The sequence below is a fragment of the Myotis davidii genome, unplaced genomic scaffold (assembly GCF_000327345.1).
Source record: "Myotis davidii unplaced genomic scaffold, ASM32734v1 scaffold11, whole genome shotgun sequence".
NCBI classification, from domain to species: domain Eukaryota; kingdom Metazoa; phylum Chordata; class Mammalia; order Chiroptera; family Vespertilionidae; genus Myotis; species Myotis davidii.
Genome location: NW_006285791.1, coordinates 1822333 through 1840644, shown reverse-complemented (window position 1 = coordinate 1840644; position 18312 = coordinate 1822333). Strand labels below are relative to the sequence as shown.

The following is an 18312-nucleotide window of genomic DNA, read 5'->3' as shown; positions in this document are numbered from 1 at the left end:
TCTCTCACTTGGCCACTGTGAGGGTGGGGGTTTGCCTGGAGGTCTGGGCCTCCAGCCGGCAGGGCCTCCCTCCTCGGGGTAGGGTTCCTCTAAGGCAATGGTCTGCAAACCATGGCTAGCGAGGCACATGGGGGGCTCTTTGGCCCCATGAGTGTGGCTCTTCGGCCCCTTGAGTATGGCTCTTCCATAAAATACCACATGTGGGTGCACACAGATAGTGCGATTGAAACTTCGTGGCCCATGCGCAGAAGTTGGTATTTTGTGGAAGAGCCATACTCAAGGGGCCAAAGAGCCACATGTGGCTCACAAGCCGCAGTTTGCCGAGCTGCAGTTTGCCAACCACTGGTCTAGTGGCCCGATGCACGAAATTCATGCAAGGGGCTCGGCCCTCGCAGCTGCAGCAGCTTGCCTTGGCCCTTGCAGCCCTGGCTTTATCTGGAAGGTCATCTGGAAGGACACTCAGAAGGTCGTTCGGCTGTCCAGTCTAATAGCATTTTATGCTTTTATTATGATAGATGGGTATGGTTAAACTATGATCAAATAAGACTCATTTATTGTCATCAATATTTTTTAAAACAAGAAACTTTTTGTGATCATTATCAAATTAATCCAGAAATTATAATTTTTACTGAAATACTTCTAGGTTTCAAAAAAAGATTTAGGTCAGTAAAGCCATTGAAACAAATCTATTAGAGATTCTCTTCATTTTAAAATAATTTGTGAATTACACATTTCATGATTTATAGCTTTGTACAAAGTTTTTATTTTTTTACTAAATATGGCCAAATTTTCAATTCAATATAGATAATCTTTTAATAAAAAATCTTGCTAAACAGATACCAAGTTATTCAAGACCTTGTCACATCACTGTTGACCTTCCCCTCGCGTCATTTTGTTGGATACCTGTTAGCACTTGCCTTGGGAATTGAAGTATTAGTAAGTAATTTACCACATTACAGCATAGTCATCTCTTTCACATTTATGTAACTGCTTTAAAATGACCTCACTTTTTATTTCTTCTTTGGAACGTGTTACTAGGTTCTCAGTTTTTTCTACCGCTATATGCTTACTGCTGGACTTATTGTATTTGCGGGTTGGCCATTTACCACTCAGCTGTGGACGCGAGCAAAGGTATACGTACTCTTTTGACACTGGACAGTTAGTAGTTACTGGGTTTGACATGTATTTAACTTGGGGAACTGTTCATTTTTAAAGAAAAGGGTGGAACATGTTTCTACATGAAAAGTCTGGTCCTTTTGACTGGAGGATGGAGGTTGCTTTAAGGTTTCAGTGATTGCATAGATTTTCATATCAAAATGAGCCTGTCATATGACGACTGAAATACTCAAGGAGCAGAGGAGCTGTGTCCTTCTCTGAAGTGCTTGATAGATTGCTTTAGCCCCAAGTATCTGAATGATGGAGCAGCCGAGGTACTACCCAGAGCAGCGGCTAGGATCACTCTCTAAACTCAGATCACAACTGTCACCTCCCTCCCAGCCCTGTGCCACCTCCATTCTTTTCTGGAGAAGCATATGTTCATGATGGATTATTTTAAAATATAATTATTCCTAAGTTTCTCCCTTCAACTAGATAGAGAATTACAATGTGCTTCTATAAGAAATATGCTCATTTCCATTTTGATACTTTTTTTTTTGTAATCCTCACCTGAGGGTATTTTTCCATTGATTTTTTTTTTTTTTAGAGAAAGAGAGTGGAAGAGAGAGGAAAAGGTATAAATATCAACCTGAGAGAAACACAGGGCCTGGGCCAGGGCGGAGCCTGCAACCTAGGTACATGCTCTTGACCAGATTGGAACCCAGGACCTTTTGGTCCGTAGGCTGATGCTCTATCCACTGAGCCAAACCAAATGGCTAAAATGATACTGTTATATATACTGTATGTATTTTTATTGATTTCAGAGAGGAAGGGAGAGGGAGAGAGAGATAGATACATCAATGATGAGAATCATTGATTGGCTGTCTCCTGCACGCCCCCTACTGGGGATCAAGCCCACAGCTCAGGCATGTGCTCTTGACCGGAATGGAACCCGGGACCCTTCAGTCTGCTCTATCCACTGAGCCAAACCAGTGAGGGCCATTTTGCTACTTTTTGATGGAGGTAGTAAGAAGATAGAAATATCTTCTTTCCAGCCTCTAAGAACTAGTAAAATTCCTCAATGAGATTCTTGATCATTTTTGTCATAATCTAATTGCAAAGGTGTTTTTGCTCATTTCCCTCCTGGGCTCAATCATTTGATTATGATTGCTGTCCAAATTGCTTACAGATAAAATCAATATACCGTATAATGTAAATTGAAGGAAGCATTTCCCTTGAAATTTCAGGCCCAGGTTAAAGTCCTGTCTGTTTCATTTACTAATCATAGGTTGATACTACTTATACTTTAACATTTCTGAGGTCAGTTTCCTATCTGAAACTCTGTGAATAATATAACCTATCTCCCAGCTTATTATGAAAATTGTGAGATAACTAGAGGCCCCTCGCAGGAGGATTCCTGCAAGAATAGGGCTTTGTTCCCATCTCTGCGGCTCCTCCCCCGCCCATCTCTGCGGCTCCTACCCTGCCAGTCTCCGCTACCTCAGCTCCTTTGCTTGGCTTCCTTCTACAGTGTCTTCAGTCTTCGCTCCCAGCCGGTATATGCAAATTAGCCACCATCTTTGTTGGTGGTTAATTTGCATATCATGGTGATTAGTCAATGGGAGGCATAGCGAAGGTGTGGTCAATTACCATGTTTGTCTATTATTAGATAGGATACTCATATTATACCTATGTACTACCTATTGCATAACTGAAACTTTACAGACAGTAACTCCATTACTTTGTAAACAGATATAAGGTTTGAATTTTCTCTTTGATTCACAGCCATATAGTCTGTGAAATATTGAAGACTGTTTTCTCTACCATATTTGCCTAAAAATAACTTTTTTTAATTTGTTTTAGAGCATCTCACTGAGTTGGATTTTCTTCTGTTTGCTCCTGGCAGTGTTCCCACTGATGCCTGTTGTAGGACGAAAGCCAGATATCTTTCTAGTGTATGAACAATATTTTTTAACTTACTTTCTTTCCAATACAATTATTTTTCTTAACACTATGAAATATGAACCTAATCTTGATCATAAGTTTAAAATTAGACAAACAAACTAGATGTTAAAATATTAATGACTCTAGGAGTCATTAAAGCTCCCTGGGCTGCCTTTGGGCCTTCACAAGAATGACATTGTACCAAACAGTGATAACTTAAAATACCACTCCCCCCATTTCCATCCACCCCCAAAAAAGTCCAGAAGCTTTCTGTATCTTTGTATACTGGAGAGTCTGGAAAAGCTTTCAATGAAAAGTCTTCTCTTGCCAAAACAAAAAGGTTTAAAAGCCATTGATGTCATCTCTGTCTTTGCCTGTGAGCATGTCCACACTTTAAGTCTTAAAAAAATTAAATTCCTATTCTAATCTGAATGTACAGATCTCCATGAAAAGAAGCTATACTTTGATAACTTTCTCATTTTAATCACTTTGACTGTTATAAAATTCTATATACCTTTCTGGAATTCTCCATGCTACTATTATATTTATTTATTTTCAATATGTCCTAAATAAATCCATGAAACAATTGGTTACCTTTGCTTTTAACTTTACTTTTAAATTAGTATCAAGTAATCTATTGGCTGTGTGTGTGTGTTTATGCATGTGCTTGACAAGCTAAATAATCATTATTTTATGTAACTTTTCCTCTCTTTTCTAATTATGTAATCATCTTTGTTACTTTCTTTAGAACTCTGTATAAATAATATTTTTAGCATTTTAACCTAATCTTTAATAGATGAGAGTATGTCTTTTTTAATTGAGGGAAAGTTAACTAAAAAATATTTTTAAGTATGTGTTAATTTTAAAGTATGTGTATCTATTTTGCTACTTTATCTTGATTAAACCAAATGACTCAGATGTTCTCCATACAGTGGTTCTCAACCTGTGTGTCGAGAAAAAATGAAAATACATCCTGCCTATCAGATATTTACACTACGATTCATATCAGTAGCAAAATTACAGTTATGAGGTAGCAACGAAAATAATTTTATGGTTGGGGGTCACCACAACATGAACAACTGTATTAAAGGGTCACGGCATTAGGAAGGTTGAGAACCACTAGAATGTCTAATATTTTCATATGCTCTGTGTTCAGTCAGCATCTTAAGAAAATTTGAAATTGTGAATTGTGTTTTCAAACAGAATGGGTGCAGGCCTGCTGGTCCTTCTGCTGTCCCTGTTTGTTGTAACATCTCTCATAAAAACAAAAGATAGATTTGTAAATGACAAGCTATTGTTACATCTATTACAGGTTAGTTACAGATTGTCACACTGTCTTATTACTAATGATATACCAAAAAGTATCTTACAGTTGTGTTTAATTTTGTTGCTCTTAAGATGTCATCATGGTTAAGTTATCCAATACCTACCAGCTAAGAAGAGAGTTTTCTGTGTAAGATATCACATGGAAATACATTTTCTAAAAGGTGTGAAATAGCAAAGAGGTCAACAGAAGGCAGCTCAGAGATGCCCAAGAGCAGGTTAAGGAGGCATAAGAGGCATCTGTACTGACCAAAAAGTTGACCTGAAAAGGCCTCCTCTAGACTGAGATTCTTTGTTGTCCTCATTTGAAGTGAAGGCAGCCTCTGAGTATGCTTATATGAAGAACTAGAGGCCCGGTGCATGAAGTTCATGCAGGGGTTGGTGTGTGTCCCTCAGCCCAGCCTGTACCCTCTCCAATCTGGGATCCCTCTCACATTCCAGGACTGCTGGCTCCCAACCGCTCGCCTGCCTGATTGCCCCTAACCGCTTCTGCCTGCCAGCCTGATCACCCTCTAACCACTGTCCTGCCAGCCTGATCACCCCCTAACCACTGTCCTGCCAGCCTGATCAATGCCTAACTGCTCCCCTGCAGGCCTGCTCTCCCCCAACTGCCCTCCCCTGCTGGCCCAGTCACCCTTAACTTACCTCCCCTGCCAGCCCGATTGCCCCTAACTGCCCTTTCCTGCCGGCCTGGTCCCCCCCAACCGCCCTCCCTTTCAGGCCTGGTTGCTCCTAACTGCCTTTCCCAGCCGGCCATCTTGTGCCAGCCTTCTTGTGTCCACATGGGGGTGGCCATCCTGTGTGTTGGAGTGATGGCCAATTTGCTTATTACTCTTTTATTAGATAGGATTATTATATAGGATAGACAATTTAAGGCTTCAGTGGACATCCTAGGAGAAAATAAACTTCACCTTGGTTGGTGGCATTGGTGTGGTATAAAGAACTATGAACTTGATGTTTCAAAATTGAGTTAATTTTCAGTTATGTTGCTTACCGCATGTGTGATTTTCAGTAATAGAACTTTAGTCTGTTTTTAATCTGTAGAGATAATACCTAATAGTGTTGTGAAAATTAGAGATTATAATATTCTGTAAAATGAAGCACTTTTGTAGATAGTGAAAACCACATTTTTTTCCTTTTAAACAATAAAAAAATTAAAATATACATCTAGAACACTGACCAAAAAAACATATGAGTCTACTCAAAAAATGTACTCAGAACAAAGCTGGGATGATGGAAAGTATTTCCAAGAACACTCTGAAATAAAAATATATGCCACCCTTCAAAGATGTCATTCTTGAAGAACAACAGAGAACACATAACAAGAGAAGAAACATTTTGTCAAGGCTCCTATCAACCATTGGAGTGTATCTTCCATTTTAAATAGTACACTGACTGGCTTTTCTCTAAAGCCCGTAGCAGATTTGACGGAATTCACGAGTAATATTGAGTACTTTGGCAGAAGTAAATGTTTCTGAATCTTACTCTAGAGGAGCAAAGACTGTCACGTGAAAATTCTAACAGACTTTGTTAGAAATTCTTTCTCATCAAAATTTCTCCCTAGATTTAGCATCCATTCATAAGTCTTTCCTAAGAATAAGGTAAATCTGTTACAAAATTCCTCTTTACATTAACTTTACTAATTTGCATCAATTCCTGAACTGTTTGCCATATTTTTCATGGATTCCAAGCTACGTATCTGAAATGAAAAAATGTCTTAGAATTGAAAGGATCCTAGGATTGTGTCATAGCTTCATTGATAACACTTTTGTTGTTCTTCCTTCACTAAAAATATAAGTAACTTAAATATAGATCTAGGATTTGGTGGTGAGGATGCTAATCTGATCTCTAAGAGCATTTACTTTGTCCACAGCCATAAATTAGCTGATAACTTCTTATAATGGCAATTGGTCCACTATTTCAGGGGTCAGCAAACATTTCTCTAAAGAGCCAGATTGTAAAGATTTTAGGCTTTAGGGCCATGGAGAGTCTGTTGTAAATTTTCATCTCTACCTCTGCAGTGCAAAGGGAGCTATAGGAAATACGTAAATGAATGGGAATGACTGTGATCCAATAATATAGTATTTCTAAACACAGGCCTCAGGCCTCTAAGCTGTAGTTTACCAACTAGTTTATGTTTATTCCCTGAATAATATTGTCCTCCTTATAGTTCCAGTAACAAGTGAATACTCAGGCCACAAGTACGTGTTGAATGAATAAGTGGATAGGAGTATGGGTAAGAGCCAGAGGTGGGAGACACAACCACCTACATTAAACTCTATGCACTTCACCCTCTGCATTTCCATGATTTAGGTGAACTTCAAGGTTAATAATGAATATTTCTAGGTAGAACGAGTGTGATAATGTATGCCAAAATACTCTTGCAGGTGTAAAATGCCTCATCTCATGCTTGTCAAGGATGACCTTTGCTTAGTGCAAGAGTTCTAACTCAGCCCTGGCCACAAGAAGGTGACCTGGTCCAATTTCGGTAGCAATTTGGCCAGATTCCACTTGTTCAAGCACTTTGTGAAGTGTTCTTATATAAATTAGTCTCTCACCACCTTCTCTTTATTTCCATGTGTTTTATTTGTTTTCAGATGCTGTGCACAGTGCTTTCCATGTGGGCTGTGTATAGCACCCATAATAGCCTACTTAAGAAACAAGGACTTCCTCTTATTAATCAGGTGGTTAGCTGGATAATATTAGGTAAGAGGTCAATCAAACTACATGAGGTAACTTTACATCATCATAGTTTAAAATGGTCAATTTGCATCTATATTATTACTAAAAGACATAATTTTGTTGCAGGACAATAATAATAACCAGCTATTATTTTTATCACTTGCTGGCATTTGACAAAGAAAATTCGAACTTTTATGAACATTCATGTATTAACAAGAATTACTTGATAGACTATTTATGACATGATAATAAGGCTGTGTATTTATTCATATCTGATAAAAACCTAAGTGCAGCCAGAAGAAAAAACAGTATATTTTATGGTTTCCCCCTCCCTTATGAATAATAAGGCATCTGTGACACTCTGAAACCATCAAATATCCTTGTCATCAAAATTTCTCCCTAGATTTAGCATCCATTCATAAGTCTTTCCTGATATAGTCTTTGTCATGATGGCTTCAAAATGATTTTCTAGCTCTCACCGTCCTACTGCATTTACCAAAAGGCTCTCAGCACTCTTAAGAATCCTCCCTTCTTAAAATATGTATCAGGTGATGATAACCTTATTAGAACCACACATCTGAAAAAGAATTAGAAGCTATTTGTCCAAAAGTATTATAAATATAACTTGCATGGTCTTAAATTTTGCGGTGACTTGACTGAACTCAGTACATATTGACTAGTGATAACAATAGCAGCTAACAGTTATTAAGCACCTACTGTATCCAAGACACTATGCTCAGGGAGTGTTTTACAGGTGAATTGTATTCAAACCTCACCACTTTTTATTTTATCTCTACTTGAAAGATGGAAATTCTGCTCACATGCCCCATGGTTAACAATAAGTGTTTCTGCCAGGGTTCTATCGCAGGTCATCTCTCTCCATACGCTGGAGTATTGAACTCCAGGCATATCACCATCCTAACTAGAGGGATTACAGAATTATGCACATTTCCATTCCCCTTCTCTTTTTATCTGTCCTCCCATTGAAGTAATTGCTTTCTTATGCTGTGGGGAAAGATTACTTCTCTCATACAGTGATGTCCTTTCTCCTCTCTATAATTTCCATTTATTTATTTATTTGTTTGTTTATTTATTTATTTATTTATTTATTTTTATCTTTAAATTCTTTATTAAGGAATTACAAATGTGTCCTCATTCCCCCCCAACCTCTCTATAATTTCTGAAGGAGCACACTACAACTCTCAATGAATATTTTGCAGTGGGAAAACTTGGAGGAGGAGGGGGAGTAAGTGGTCTTTTGCACGAAATGCCTAATTAGGAGAAGAGTTGCTGAATCTTGAATAATATATTTTATTATTTATAGAACATAAGTTATTCATTTAAGGGTTAATATTACAGTGAGTGAAGCTGACTATAAATTGAGAAAATCTGAGCCAAAAGTTGGTTAAAACAATAAGATATAATTTTAATTAGAAATATAAAATTTCAAACTTCTCACTGAAATGATTAGGGCAAATATAGCCTCATTGTAAAGGTCACACAAACAATAAGGTCATATGTGATTATAAACTTATTTATTGCTTCTAAACTCACATGTCATGTGCCTCTTGCTGACACGCCCCTGTGTTTCATTGCAGCCTCCTCCTTCGTGGTGCCCCTGCTGAGTCCCAGGAACCTCTTGGAGCGATTGTTTAGTATACTCGTCTCATCGATGTCAGCCTACCTCCTTCTAAGCACAGGGTACAAAATTTTTTAAATTTTCATTTAGAGTAGCAAGTTTTAAATGTTGGCATTTTTCTATGAGCATTTAACCTCTTAGAAATGAACAATGTTGTATAAATCTTGAGGAATAAGTTGTATTTTCTGTAATAAGAACTGTATATGACTTGAACCATAACCTTTAATTTTCTTTTTCTTATTGTTTTCATAGTATTACCTATTGTCTTTCTGTTTATTTCCTGAAGTGGCTAAAATGTTTTATTTTAGTATTAGAAAATTCCGATTGATTATGGAGGTGTTTTAAGTCTCAAACGATGACTGAGAAGAATTTTAGTTTTGGTTGCATTTCTTTCATGTACTTTAACTTAAGCTTTGATTTATTCATTCTTCTTTGAATTTAATATTTTATTTTTACTGTTACATATATCACAGTCCAAACAGTCCTTTTGATTCAGAAGACTTTTAGAATATTTTCCCAAAAGTTAAAGAATGCATTTTTATTTAAGATTGAATTTTTTTTTTACAGAAGAAAGAAATACTAGCAGTCTAATTTGTGGTAGGTCCTGAAGCGTTCTCTTGAACTCAGTGAAAACAGTGACATATATCTTCCCATCTACTTAGAAGAAAAAAATTCTCCACTTGCTTTTGAATTTTATTTCATCCGTACTTAAGTCCTTATGAGGATGAGAAATGTGCACATTATAACAAACGTCAAATATAGGCAAATCGAATAACCACCACTCATAGTTTGGCCCAAATATAGGATCTGGTTTCAATTAGACTAAACCTAGGGATTTACCATTGTGATGTCAATGGATTCTTTCCACATTAGATGATTTTGTAAAGGCATTTTGGGTCCAAGACTTGGGTTCATTTTGGGGGAAATTTAGGTGTCCTAGTTCAGAATTAGAGAAATGTTCTCATAGTAGACCCTAACATCCTAAATGACCTAGATCCCAGGAGTTCTTCTATTCCCCATATAGCAGATGATCCACTGGGTGCTAGACTTCCTCTGACCAAGGCCCCCATACCTCCTATCTTTCCATTTCTCTTTGCACAAACAGGTCTGGGCACAGCAATGAAGATGTAATATGTATAATCAGTGTAGACATTTTCACCAGTTACCTAAGAAGATCTTCAGATGGGCTTGCTTTCAGGCTTAGAACTTTGAACTCTGAAATAAAGCTTGAAGTCTATCAGCATATTCTTACTCAAGAGTGATAAATATAATGAAACCTTAAAACTCTTCATCTTTTTCCCTTTTATTGGTGAAATTATCTTCTATATATAAAAGCCTAATGTGCTAAGTGTCCAACCATTTATTTGACCAGTCGCTATGATGCACACTGACACCAGGGGGAAGACGCTCCGACCGGTAGGTTAGCTTGCTGCTGGGGTCTGGCCGATCAGGACTGGGCGAGATGGGTTGGAGATGCCTTGGAGCCCTCCCGCAGTCCCTCCCCGGCCTCTAAAATATTTCTTCTAATTAATTTCCTTTCAATGTGCATGAATCTGTGCACCGAGCTTCCAGTAAAATAAATAATTTAGTTATAATCAGAATCTACCAATGTATAAATGTATATGTGAATTGGAATATGCAGTTTTTTGTCTAGATAAAAATCAGAATATAAAATAATTTCTGTTCTAACCCACCATTTTGGGGTGACACAACTTTCATTAAGAGATTACACCCAGAGGTTGCCTTAGGAAGTAATGTTTGACAGGATCCAGAACTTGTGTATATTCTACACAGTCACTTCATAATCAATAAGCCCTTTTCTTTTTTGGATCTCCAGGTTCTAAAGCACTAGACAGATTTAAAGGAATGTGTAGTAGATTAAAAACTGCAAATAAATCTAAACATAGATCTGGTTTGCTGGATTAGAAGTTAAGAAAGGATAATTAAAGTTGAATTTTGAGTGAAAAGGTACTTCATAATGTAGAGTGAGTTAGCCATGTAGCTAACATTAGGGATAAGCTTTATAGTGTTTTAAATCATCAATTTAATACTCATGAAAGATACCAAAACAGATTATCCTAAGTACATTTAATTTATTTTAAGAAAATCTGAAAAGTAAAAATTTACACCTAGTGAGAGTGGCCTTACTAATGAATGTATTAAGAAATATATTTTTTAACATCAGAAAGTACATTTACCTTTGCAAAAACATTCCACAGATGTAACCTGAAGCAGCACAGTCTAATAATTTCACTAAGAACATTTTCAGTGTCAAATCAGTTTTGCAAAACAGTCCATGTTGTCATCTTTTCACATCACTATTTAAGGCAACCTGGAGGGTTCTCTATGGATATTAGTGAATAGTCAGAATTATAGGATATTTTTAAAAATTCAGTTTATTACTTTAAAGAAAGATAGTAACAGTAATCCTAAATTCTAACTTATAATGCATCCTTGATTTTATGAATAAAGAAGATTTATTTTGTAATCAACATTTAATTATTTTTATGCAAATAGAAGCTATATAGTATTTGAAAATAATTTCCTTAGTTGGTTAAAATTTCCCTCTGAAATTTGTTTATATGATCCCTTAGCACACTATAAAAGAAAGCTAAATGCCTTTCAGCCCTGTTGGATTTTCAGAGACCAAACTAGCGGATCCAGATTTAGTATGGTTTTGTTATGTGCACTATGATGACATTTTACTGGTGTTTCAGTATATTAATTCAGATATGCAGATTTCATACAAGATATTGATTATCTAAAGAAATGAAGCCCTAGCCAGTTTTGCTCAGTGGATAGAGCATCGTCCCACGGACTGAAGGGTCCTGGGTTCAATTTTGATCAAGAGCATGTCGCAGTTGCAGGCTCAATCCCCGGCCAGGGACACATGTGGGAGGTAACCAATTGATGTGTCTCTCTCACATCACTGTTTCTCTCTCTGTGTCTCTCTCCAACCCTTGCACTCTCTCTAAAAAAAAAAATTTTTTCAATGGAAAAGTATCCTCAGTTAAGGATTAACAAAAAAAAGAAGAAAGAGAGAGAGAGCAAGAGAGAGAGAAAGTAAGTCCCATAGGAATATTTATTCATCTACATTTTACAAAAGAAAGTAATCATAGTTTATAGTTTTTGTAAGGAAATAAATCGGTAGCATAGGTGGGCCAGAGAGTATGAACTGTTGTTAGTTTGCTTTTTACTTAAGAACAATGCCAATTTATAATAGCACCAACAGCCTTTGAGGGGTCCTATTTCATCATATTCTTCCCAAGATTTGGTATTTTTATTTTAAAATAAGAATATCAAATGCTATTTTAACAGGTCAGAAATGATGTAGCTTTTTATAACTTTCTGTGCTTGTTAAACTAGTGATATTTCCTTATGTGTATGTTATCTCTTCATCCTCAGTCTTCTATACCAAACGATCGTGTGTGCTTCCTCAAACCCAAGTGTTCCTTCTGCCCAGTCTTCAGTGCTTTAGTTTTATGATCTGTGGTAGAATTTAAAGCATATTGTTTATTTTGCTTTCTCATGTTTAGAAAATGGTACCATATGGAAGGAATAGAGTTCAAGAGTTGGAAAAATTGAAAGAGAAATAAAGGGGTTTTTTGTTTGGGTTGGTTTATTTGATTTTGTTAGGTAAGTAACTCACTCAACAAAAGCTTGTGACCTGGGCCTGCAGGGGTGACGAGACTGACACAAAGGTTGTACAATCTATCAGGGAGGGCACATAAGGAAACATGATTAAAACAGTGTGATAAGTACTGTTGTAGAGGTTTGGGGGATTGCAAAGGTTATCCCAAACTAAGGCCCAAAAGGATTGGAAAAGGCTTCTATCACTGGGTTATCTCATGAACATTTCTCCTTTATCCACCTCGTGTTCCAGCCTAGAGATGTACCATGCTCACCTGTGGAGAGCAGGTTGTTTTCTGTTTTTCCCTTCAGTAAACAATATCACAACAAACATCTTCATATGTGTATTGTAGTGCATGTGTCTGATTATGTTTTCAGGGAATTTCTTGAAGTGATGGATGGTATTTATAGCAGAGAATCTAAGGACAAAGAGGCCAGTGCCTCTGACTAAATAGTTTGGGATTGCATGTTTTAAAAATTCTTGTATAACACCAGTGTGCTGCGACACACTGGATGAAAATACTGGGTTAGAACATATGAATATTTTTGAGACTCTTGATACACAGTGTTACCTTCCAAAAAGTGTTTTATTCCTATACAGAGAGGGTGCTATTTCTTTTTTCATTACACTCTTGTCAACATTAATTTTTAAAATTTTGGGTAAATATGATAAGTGAATATGGTATCTCCCTATTATTTTGATTTCCATAACAGTTATCAATCAGATCAAACATACTTTTGTGTACTTATTGACTCTTTTTGTTGTTTTTGAGAGTTTTATGTTCCTATATGGCAGCCTTTTTTTTTTTTAATTTGGAACATTTGTCTTGCTCTTTTTCTCTGTATACCAGGTATTAATAATTCAACTTGGAAATTGTCTTTTTACCTTTGTATATTTTCTTTTTGTGTGTGTGTGTATCTGTCATTTACTTTATAATTTATTATTAAATATCTCTACTATTTTAAACATGTCATGATCTCAAGATTTAATATATTTCAAAAACAGATGGTGTTGGAGTTGATATTTAAGTGTTACTTTTCTTTTCTACTTCTTCTGAAAAATTAAAAGTTTTATGATATTGTGCCTTAGAAATATTAAGATCATTTTAATTTTGAAAAAGACTTCTCAATATAAATTTGCATTTTAATTTGTTTAATGTTTTTGCTTTTCATTTCTACCCTCCCACTTTCACCCCACCCCTACCCACCTCTTAGGTATGAGGCTCTCTTCCCATTAGTGTTGTCATGTTTGATGTTTGTCTGGATACATATGGAACAAGAAACCCTACAACAATCTGGTGTTTCCTGCAAACAGAAGGTAGATTGTCAAAATCATCGTTGCATTTATCTGAGAATATTAAAATACTCTATTCTATAAGGAAGTTACAATGTTATTTCATTAAACCTTTCTACTTAAAATTTATGCTATTTAAATCATTAGTAATTAAGTTAAACAGTTTGTAAGAAAATTTTTTACGTATAACAGAAAAACATATTATTGTTTTATAGACATTATAGAGGATGAGCTTTTTAAAGAGATTATTTGAGAATCACTGATGTGAAAAACATTAATATAGGTGAAGGATTGGAGGAGGAGGGATGTTATCCCATTTTCCTCTATCTTTGCATCTAATTTTTCTTCTTTCAATTTATTTTATCTAGAAGAATATTTATGTTGTCACAAATCAGTTAATGAATTTGATCAGAAAGGTCATTTATGTTCCCTGCCTTGTTTTTCTCCTAGTAATCCTAATCCAAAATGCTTATTCTGTCACCTTAGTGATTGTGGTCTCAGACCAAATCTTGGACTGTTTGTTCCTCACAGTATACAATGAATTTCCTAAAAGCCAATCAGATTTTAAGGACACCTTTATTATCTTTGGTAGAGCATTAAATTGATGTCTCTTGCCTTCATTTTAGAACTGAGGTAATTATGAGAAATTAGTGATAGAATATTTATAGTTTTACTGAGGTCAGGTAAAATGAATATTGCAGAACAACTCTTTCATAGTTGATCTGTTATTAACTGGTTCCACTTGAGTTTATAGAGAGGAATTGGTAATTTAGAATAATTAATTTCAATAAAGAAGAAACTTTATTGAAGTATATTAAATAATTACTGTTTAACTTTCAGTCCTGAAATATTAAAATAATACATTTTGATCAAATTTAAGTAAGTGGTCAGGCTGTCCTTAATATTAAATATTAAAAACTCTAATAAGCAAATATTAAATATTAACATTTGTAGTATTAAATTTTAAAATGAGGTTTATTGTGTCATTTTTTATGTTCTATTTTTTACCTGAAAGCAGATGTTCCTTTTTCTAGGAAAGAGTACGAAAGCATCCTAAGAACTTATTGGCAATTATATGGAGAGTGAGGGATAGGGAAAGTCTCCCTTTAAACTTACTCATGATTTTTTGGGGAGTGTGAGGGATTAAGGGAAAAAAAGAAAGGAAGAAAGAATGCACCTATCTTCTTGGAATTGAATGACTTTCTATTTTACCAAAGACAGAAAATATTTTGTTTTTCTTATAAAGAGAAATGATATCTCTACAAATAGAATTAAGAGAAGAAAAAAGAAACAGATATTTAATTTTATCATGCTTTTTAATATCATACCATACCTGGGTTCGAGAAGATCAGGACACTGAGAAATCAGGTCTTAGAAAAATAAAGAATTATATAGGGATTTAAAAGTGAAGCATATATATAGGATAAGAAAAAGCTCAATTCTCACTTCTATTACACATATAGCAATACTACAATTCTGTTCAGTACATTATTAGCAACATATTTTATTTTTCTGGCGACTTTATTAAGGTGTAATTAAGCTATAGGAAAAGATTTATTGTTGATATTTTGTTGTTGTTAGTACAAGGTATCTTTCTAGCCGTTGTAACTTAGACTGTCAGTTTGCCTGTGGGGGTAGAAGTAAGGGAACTGTTACTGTGCATTCATGTGTTTCTTATTTCTCCCAGGTCACCAGTATCCATTTCTCCTACAATACTGATATAACCCAGTTTCGACAGCTCTGTCTGGATGACATTCGTAGGGCCTTTTTCCTTGTATCCTTCATTTGGGCTTTTGTTTTCAGTTGCTGCAACCCCCCATTTAATGGAGTAAGAATGTGGAAGTTGTCCCTGCCTGTCACCATTAATGGTATTACCTTGGAGAGCATTTAACCCTCCTCTCAACCATAATTTTCTCATAGTTCACGTTGTTAAGGAATTTTTGAAACTATAAAAAAGCATAAAGGCTGGCATAAATAAATATGTGTGTATATCTACCATCCATATATCAACAGTTAATATTTTGTCACATATGTCACATTTTTAAAAAAAAAATTAAAACTTTACAGCTAAAGTTAGTCTCAACTCCCAACTCCAATCTAATTTCTTCACCTAGAAGAAACTGCATTATGAGTTTAGTTTGCATCTTTTATGTGTATCCTATACTATACTCATGTAAAATCTACCTCACAAGGTTTTTGGATCACATCAGAGGAAATGTGTGAAAGTTACTAGAATTCAAAGTTTGAAAGACAGTATGGCAGAATAAAGTCTCACTTTGAGAAGGCTGGCAGACCAGCTTCAAGAAATTCATAGGGAGGTGTTTCCTCTGAACTTACCATGGCTCAGGGCTGGACCTTACAGGTCCAGAAAACAAATGTGCCCATGCTCTCCTCTACCTCTTGCTTTCACACTCAATCTTGCCTTCTCTCTTTTTTTGCAGGTTCCTTCCACGCAGCACAGACAAGTAAAACACTCCTTTCCTTGAATCCTGCATCCCCCTAAATTATAACTTCATTTTGTTTTTTTGTTTATTTTTAAATATATTTTTATTCATTCAGAGAGAAAGAGAGAGGGAGAGACAGAAACATCAATGATGAGAGAGAATCATTGATTGGCTGCCTCCTGCACTCCTTCTACTGGGGATTGCGCAGCAACCAGGCATATGCCCTTGACCAGAATTGAATCTGGGACCCTTCAGTCCACAGGCCCACGCTTTATCCACTGAGCCAAACAAGCTAGGGCTTCATTTTGTTTTTTCTGTTTACTTCCAAGCTCCTTGAAAGAAAAATCTATAGTTGCTGTTACCATTTCCGCCCCTTTATGTACTATACCCTCAAGCCTGGCACACAGTGTATGGCACATTGTAGCTCTATGTGTCAGGTGTCTGCTGAAGCTGTCCTCTCAGTGTTGGCAGGGCTTCCTGATGGCACGGTCTAATCTGTTCAGCTTTATATCATCACTCTGTACCATTCAACTCCATGGGCTTCTCTCTTCTTTTCCCTTGACTTCCAGGACATGGTCTCTTCTTAGCTTTTTATATAATCTCTGCTCTCCTTCACTTAAACTTATTCTTCCTTTGTCTGATCTTGAACCATGTGTTTCTCTGGATTCTATTGTTAGCCTTCTCCTCTTACTGTACCTGGAAAAGGTCATCCTCTCCCATAGCTTTGAGTGACACTTCTGTGAACATACCTCAGATCTACTTTTCCAGTCTTGACCTCTCTCCTGACCTCAAAAGCCATATTTCCAACATTCTGCTAGGCATCACCAGATCTATGTCCCAAACTGGCTGACAACTGCCCACCCCTTTCCAAAGTTGCTCTCTAGCAGGCCTCATTGCATTTAATGGCATTGCCATACTCTCAACCACTCAAGCCATCAAACTTGTCAGATTTAACTGCTCCTTATCCAGTTCTGAGGTCCCACTGTCTGTCCTCGTTCTCCATATCCACTTCCACTGCGCAGGTTCAGACTTTCCTGTCCCTGACTTGGACTTCTGCCTCTAATTATTTCTTTCTCTGATCCGGATAGCACACTGGAACTGGTCTTTCTTTATCATTCACCTAAATTGTTTGCTAATTCTTCATTGTCTCCACAATAAAGCCCAAAGATTTTTATTAATATGCCACCAATCTATATTTCCTGCTTCATCTTTCACTGAATAGTCTTTATTTTAATAAACCCTAAGCTTTTATCACACCTATTTACTGATTTGTGACTCATTTATTTTTCCACTATTTATCTTAAAATTTCTCTCATATACTTCTATATATCAGCTTAATCTTAGTCACCATCTGATCACTTGGAGACTCTTTCATGTTTATAGGCTTAGTGCCTAGCTCTGCTTCTGATAAACACCAGACAATATTGGTCGGTTAGTTGATTGGTTGAATGGATGGATCCATGGGTACATTTAAGGCTCAAGTCACCATAGAGGAACATAGATGTGAAAGAGATACGTTGATCAGCTGCCTTCATATGTACCACAACCAGGGAGCGAATTGCAACCTAGGCATGTACCCTGACTGGGAATTGAACATGTGACCTTCCTGTGCATGAGATGACGCTCCAACCAACTGAGCCATACTGTCCAGGGCAATATCTACTTTTTATTTCAGCACTAATACAAATGTAAATTTAAGAAATGTCAAAAAGATAGTTGATGTTTTCTCATGTCTCATTCTCTACTGAATTATTTTAAAACATGATATTTACTTGTGTAATGGCCACACAGCAAGCATCTATGAATTGAGACAGTATTTTAGCTGAAAATGTCTATCACATGCACTAGGTCTATATTCTCCTTTTGAAAATATCATTAGTGGCCAGCTGTGGGCACAATAATCCTATTTGCGTATGCTAGGGAAGAGGAAGACAGTAACCTTCCCAAGATTACTAGTGACAAGTGAGGGTGACCTCCCAGGCCTCATTGTTCTTAGGACACTGCTTGTTCAATCTGGTTCTTTCCTAAGACATGTTATATTCGTTTACAACAATATATGATCAAGTGTACAAATGAGAAAGCAAATTGCTCTCATAGTAGAAGAGGCATATCTTTTCTAAATGAAAAAGAAATTTATATGAATTCTGCCTTGTTTTGGCATTTCCTTAACTCTTTTTAGGTTTTCTTCTTAGTGACAGCATTTTTTGGAACTGGGAATATAGCTTCTATTAACAGGTAATTTTAAATGAAAAAAAAAATAA

At 36.3% G+C, this 18312-nt stretch overlaps 1 protein-coding gene across 2 annotated transcripts in view; it reads left to right on the top strand.

The window, feature by feature from the left end:
- Window positions 1–18312, top strand: part of PIGN (phosphatidylinositol glycan anchor biosynthesis class N) — a 75466-nt gene that overhangs the window by 37804 nt on the left and 19350 nt on the right. The window contains exons 17-25 of one of the 2 annotated variants that reach the window (XM_006756794.2): window positions 837–936; window positions 1039–1131; window positions 2959–3050; window positions 4243–4351; window positions 6960–7068; window positions 8643–8745; window positions 13529–13631; window positions 15295–15381; window positions 18231–18286. In XM_006756794.2, coding sequence (XP_006756857.1) covers window positions 837–936; window positions 1039–1131; window positions 2959–3050; window positions 4243–4351; window positions 6960–7068; window positions 8643–8745; window positions 13529–13631; window positions 15295–15381; window positions 18231–18286 — 852 coding nt within the window. The remainder of the gene's footprint in view (window positions 1–836; window positions 937–1038; window positions 1132–2958; window positions 3051–4242; window positions 4352–6959; window positions 7069–8642; window positions 8746–13528; window positions 13632–15294; window positions 15382–18230; window positions 18287–18312) is intronic. The other variant, XM_006756796.2, reaches the window with a different exon arrangement.